Source organism: Leptosomus discolor, chromosome 3 (assembly GCF_034619465.1).
Source record: "Leptosomus discolor isolate bLepDis1 chromosome 3, bLepDis1.hap2, whole genome shotgun sequence".
Taxonomy (NCBI): domain Eukaryota; kingdom Metazoa; phylum Chordata; class Aves; order Leptosomiformes; family Leptosomidae; genus Leptosomus; species Leptosomus discolor.
In genome coordinates, this window is record NC_141393.1 from 63093096 (window position 1) to 63098767 (window position 5672).

The following is a 5672-nucleotide window of genomic DNA, read 5'->3' on the forward strand; positions in this document are numbered from 1 at the left end:
AGAAGGTCATTAGCATGAATTTAAATTCTGAACACTTCACATACTAGGTGTATTCAACTGCAAGTATGTAAACACAGATTATCTATTTACTGCACTTTGTTTATATTGAACAATACTGGAAATGTCTTGGTCCAGTGAATAAGCCACTTCTGATTTTAGGTGCATTCCCTGGTTACAAGGAAAAGACCGTTGTTGAACGGCCAACAGTCAAATACGTGCTTTGTAAGCAACTACCGCGTATCTCGCACAGAACAAACATTTCAACTGCACCACTTGGGATCACTTGATGCAAGGCTTTCATTTAAACTGCTGAGGACTGTAAAGCTATTATTAGTCTTTTCTGCCTACTTTTCTCTTTCAAAGCACTTCCTGGTACCCAGACTGAAAATCAAATGCAACCATCTTTAGTACAGGAGTGAACAAACATGAATTACCTGATCACATTTAAATTTCCTATCCCGTATATGTTGATTTTAAGCAACTTACAGTAACAAGCCACTCAAAATCCTGCTCATTTCAGTTCCATTTCACGATCTGAAAGTACAGGTATAGTCACCCCGTGTCAGGGTTGAGCATCCTGCAGCCCCCCAAGCAGCGCCTGCCAGGCTGCTCCGCACCGGCCCCAGCTGCGTCTCGGGGAGCCCTCGGCGGTGCAGCAGAGCGGGAAGGGAGACTCTGGCAGCAGAGGTCTGCAGCTTGACAGCTTGACACTGACCACCCCTCCTGCCCTTTCAGCATGGTCCCTGTGCACCCAAGGGAGTTACTCCTGACTGATGCCAGCAAAAGCAAAATGCCAGGCTTTATTCATTTAGAAATACACATCAGAATTGTTCTGATTTAACAACTTTCAACAACATTTCAAAGTCCCAAGAATGCCCTGAAGCATGGCCAGCAACAAACTTAGATCCCCAATGAGAGAGAAGGTTCACAGTGAAGAATCTGCAGTTCAGAAAGGCAAATGACACACAGTGGAACACCGTCAGTACACAGGCAGAGACAGTCAGACATGGACACTCTACACAGACACGCTTCTCGTCCTACGGAAACACATACAGCACCTCTACCCTCGGCCCTCCCTCCTGCCAGCCAGCAGAAGCAAGTAGTGCCTGGGGAGCAGGGGAGGTTCAGCCAGTCCAATATTTCTCTGTGTTTTGGGAAAACCAAGCATGACAGCTGTGGAACAATCCTTGCAATTATTGTCTTCATAATTACGAAGCAGTGCTGTTTCCTGGGCTGGTACATACAGGCTTATTTCAGTCGTCTGCTGCACACTGAGAGGCTGCTCTAGTAAAATGTGACAGATGGTTGTGGTACTCGTGGAGTAAAAGAGAAGAGGAGTGAACATCCCAGCCGGCACAAACCTACAGCGATTTGTGTAAATGTTACAGGACACAGCACTGAAGGAGCTGCAGAAAAAGCTTAGAGGAAAGTTTCTTCCCCATCCTGGGGCTGGACCAAGGGCACGACAACTGCGTCTGAGTTTACCGCACCCTACAAAACAATGAGAAAAACGTGAGCTTTACAGAAAACGTGCTTAACTTTGGGCTACTGAGATACCACTGTAACAGATTTCCTACAACCAGAGAAGACAAGTGCTGCCATTGACCTGGTGCATCAGAGCCAGCACATGCTGCTGAGGTCCACGCTGCCACCAGCACCAGTCAGAAGCCACAGGCTGGGCGGCCGGAGCTGCTCCGTGCAGCCGGAGGGGCTGCGAGCACCAGCACCAGAGCAAAGATATTTGTAACGAGATTTCAGGAAGAGGAAAGAATGCAGAAGCTGCCACTCAAAAGGATTTATCATCCCTTACCCCAGTTACCAGCAGCAGATACTTAAGCAAAGTACGAGAAGTGGGATGAAGAGGTGCATCCTCTGCTCCCGGCAAGGACCAGCCCGGGGACTTGACCAGGCGCGGGGGCAGCAGCCGACCACGCAGAACTCACCTCGCAGGGACCGCAGCTCCTCTCGCCCGCATCAGCGGCTCCCAGGGTGTCTGGGCTTCCTCCGACGGGACTGTCCTCCCCCTGCTCCCTGACCCCCGGAGCACTCCGTCCACTCTCCAGGACACTCTCTACCTCTCCCTCTCTGGCATTTTCACAAAGGCTTGGCTGTTCCCCCTCGGCTGTCACTCCCACCTGCTCTGTCCCCTCCTGTGGCCCCTCCTTGCCCCCTATTGCCCCCGTCCCGGGAACTGCCAGCTGTGGCATGGTGCCCGGGCACAGCCCCTCGCCTCCTGTGGACCCTTGCCCCCTCAGCTCCACTGCCCCTTCCCCGTGTGCAGGGGTGCTGGGGGAGGTTTCTGCCATCAGCTGCTCCCCGAGGGACACTGCTCCACGCGGTTCTCCATGCCATGGGGACATGAGACGCACTGTGCCCCACTCCCACTCCGCCTCACCCTGGCCCTCGACCCCTGCCGGCACTGGCCCCCTTCCCTTGCACTCCAGTGCTGCCTCCTGGTTTACCCTTCGCCCGCAGGCCATGGCTCCATCAGCCGCCCTTTCTCTGTCCCTCCCAGACTCCCCAGCTGTCCCCCTTCCCTCAGCTGACACCCCCTCTGCCACTGCCACCCCCATCCCGCTCTGTGCCCTCCACACTGCTCCTGTCACCCCCTTGTCACCCACCTCACCACCCCCTGCCACTGCCACCTCCTGCCGCACCAGCGCCGGCTCCCCTGCTGCCCTCTCGGCCAGAGCCCCTCGCCCTGCATGGCCACCCACCACCGCAACGGCCACCACCCCTGCCTCCCCCGCCCTGCCCACAGACAGCCCCGGGGCAGGCAGCGCTGCTGCACCCACCACCCCCTCGTCGGGAGGCCTCTCCTTCCCTCTCGCTGCAGCACACACCAGCCATCCCTCCACCCCAGCTGCCAGCTCCCCTGGACCTGCTGCTCCGCCCATGGCCTCTTCTCCACCTCCTGACGCTGCTCTGGCTGTCTCCGCAGATGCTCCCATCACCCCTCCATCAGGTTTTTCTTCCATTGCACTCTCTGTCTTGCTGCCTAAAGATAGGTTTCCACTCAAAAGTGCTTCTGCTGAGCCCTCCTCCTCCTCCGCTGTTGTGGTCTCCTCCAACTGAGATGACCTTTCACTTACGGCATCCCCTCCAGCATCCACCAGTGCCTCTAACCCAGGTGCTACTCTCAATACGGGACCTTTGCCAGGCTCCACAGACGACTCCACTGCATCCTCTGCTCTCAGGAGAGAGCTCCCTTCTACATCTGATGCCTTGCCAGTCTCAGATGTCGCTGCTCCTATGGCAGCTTTTCCCGTCTCCATCCACTCTTCCCCTGATGCTTTCAGCTGGGAAAACTCGTTTGGCTTTACAAAGTCTTCTCCTCCAGGCATTGCTTCTCCTGTGCAAACATTCATATCCCCTGATGTTTCCAGCAGAGCCCCGGGCTTCTCCACAGCCTCCTCCCCTTCAGAAATGGCTTCCTCCACAGATTCTTCTCCTTCAGGGCCAACTACCCCGGCAAACTCTTCTTCTGCCAAGCTGGCATCCTCCACAGCCTCCTCTCCTTCAGACACAGCACCCACCACAATGCCCTTCCCTCCAAAACCTCCCTCCTCCATGGCCTCCTCTGCCTCAGACACCGTCTCACCCACCACCTCCTTCACCAGAGGCCCTGTCGCTCCCACAGCCTCCTTTGCCTCGGAGGCCTCCTCCACAGCCTCTTCTCCCTCAGAGACCTCCCTGGCCACCTCCTCTCCCTCGGACACTGCTCCATCTGCCTCCTTGCCCAGCAGTGCCCCTGCCAGCTCCTCTCCCCCAGGTGCCTGCTCTCCCAGTGCTGTCTCGCTCTCTGCCCTCTCCGTCAGACCGTCCTGCTCCCCAGGTGCCACCTCTGCGCCAGACTCTGTTCCCTTCCCTGTCCCCTTTCCTTTGGGATCTTCTTCTGCCATGGTGCTTTCCTCAGGTGCGGATTCCTCCACCACAAGCTGACCCTCTGCCTGCAGCACAGCCACTGTGTCTTCCATGGAGAGCAAATCTCCGGCCAGTGCCATTTCTTCTCCTGCCTCTTCAGTGAGAACGTCTCCTCCCTCAGCAACAAAATCTTCCTCCTCAAGTGCTTGTCTCTCCCCTACCATCTGCCCTTCTTGTACCACTTGTTCTGCTGCCTTCTGCACGTCAAGTGTTCTTGTTCCTTCTGCCAAGAAAGCTCCATCTGGTGCTATTAAGAAATAATCAAAACATTAGTTTCATTGAGAACTGTGTTAGTGTTGAGGCAGTTTTACAGGGTTATTATTAAAGATGCTGTCTTTCCCAAGCAACGAAGGGACATCAGCATGGTGATGAGAAGAAAACTTGCTGCGCTGCTTCTCATCACGCACCTGTGCTCTGACCATGTTTCTAGTGCCACCATTCTGGCATCTGACACAACTAATTTAAGGAAAAATATTGATGCATGACCAGCTTTCAACTCTGACAGTCCTGCCTGCCCTGCCCACTTCTCCCTCCCTGCCTAACCTGCCTGACAGGGAGCTCAGGTGTGTGTATGAAATAGCTATAAGCTTGACAGTCACATTCAAAAATTCAGGAATAGGTGGTAAATTGCTCACGTAAAAATGCACACACAGGAAGAAGAATACTCAGCTGTTCAAGTACAATGGGTAATCGCTTCCCATGAGTTCTGTACTTACACCAGGGGAATAATACAGGGACAATTCCTGCCCCCTGGGAATTTAACAGCAATGCCCTCATTGAATTCGGTGTTCCAGGGTCTGTCCCTGGGCAGGTACCCCCAGCAGGCTGTGCTGCTGCACTGCTGTTTTGTACAAACGTGGCAGGTGCCTGTTCTTTAGAAAATGACAGTGTTTTCTTCTGCACTATTGATCCTGTCTTTCTACTTGCCCTCGTACGCATTATTTTTCTTTTTTTAAAAAAAAAATTTGTTTTTATTTTTTTCTTCTTCTTCCTCCTCTGGTTCCTCCTACTTTATGCTTACACCCATCCTTCTCACCCCATCAGTACCCTGCACCCACACAGCTCTGAACAGAAACGTGAGAAAACTTTTAAAAGACCATTTTGGTCTACAGTACAAAAGGCACTTGCTTAGCACGACACCTTTTTCCTTGCTGTCACATTTCACCCAGGTGAAGCAGTAAGATCTGCTCTGCAAGGGAAGTTGAGCAGGGAAGGTCCCAGGAGAGCATTTATAAGGTTCCTCCTGGGACCCAAGATCTTGACAAAGGGCTCTGCGCAACAGTGCACAACCTGCTTGAATCATCCTGATGTTTCAGCTCTGCAAGAGACTCTTGTCTCTTGAAGACAAGAAGCTTTCCGCTCCAGGACATCCCTTGGCCGCCTCACGCAGAGATACAGGCAGCACGTTCTCCGGCTTGCTGAAATACCAAGGGCTTTGCTAGGCATGGTGCATGTATTTCACTTTGACCCGATTACAGGCCTGAAGTCTGACTAGCTGGCAGTTCCCATTCTGCGCAGTTTACTGCCTGTGCAGCATTTGCCAAAAGGGAACTGATAGTCTATCAAAACACAGAGCCCAGGGAAGGATGACAAATATTGCTTACAGTAATTCACTCTCTTGGGATCAGCAATGTCTCCTTGTCACAAAGAGCACAGCAAGATCAGAAAACGCACAGCAGGAGCCCATCCCAGCTATTTCCATACTTCTGACAGATCCTGTCACACCACCAGTAGTGATTCGCCCAGAC

The 5672-nt window shown here is 53.2% G+C and overlaps 1 protein-coding gene across 1 annotated transcript; it reads right to left on the bottom strand.

Annotated features, from left to right (window-relative positions):
* Window positions 1–1419: 1419 nt before the first annotated feature.
* Window positions 1420–5370, bottom strand: LOC147415878 (uncharacterized). The gene is made up of 3 exons (XM_086463030.1): window positions 5352–5370; window positions 1944–4171; window positions 1420–1491 (listed from the first exon to the last, which is right to left on the bottom strand). Exons 1-3 carry the CDS (start codon window positions 5368–5370, stop codon window positions 1420–1422), a joined length of 2319 nt encoding a protein of 772 aa, XP_086319156.1.
* Between the last annotated feature and the right edge of the window lie 302 nt (window positions 5371–5672).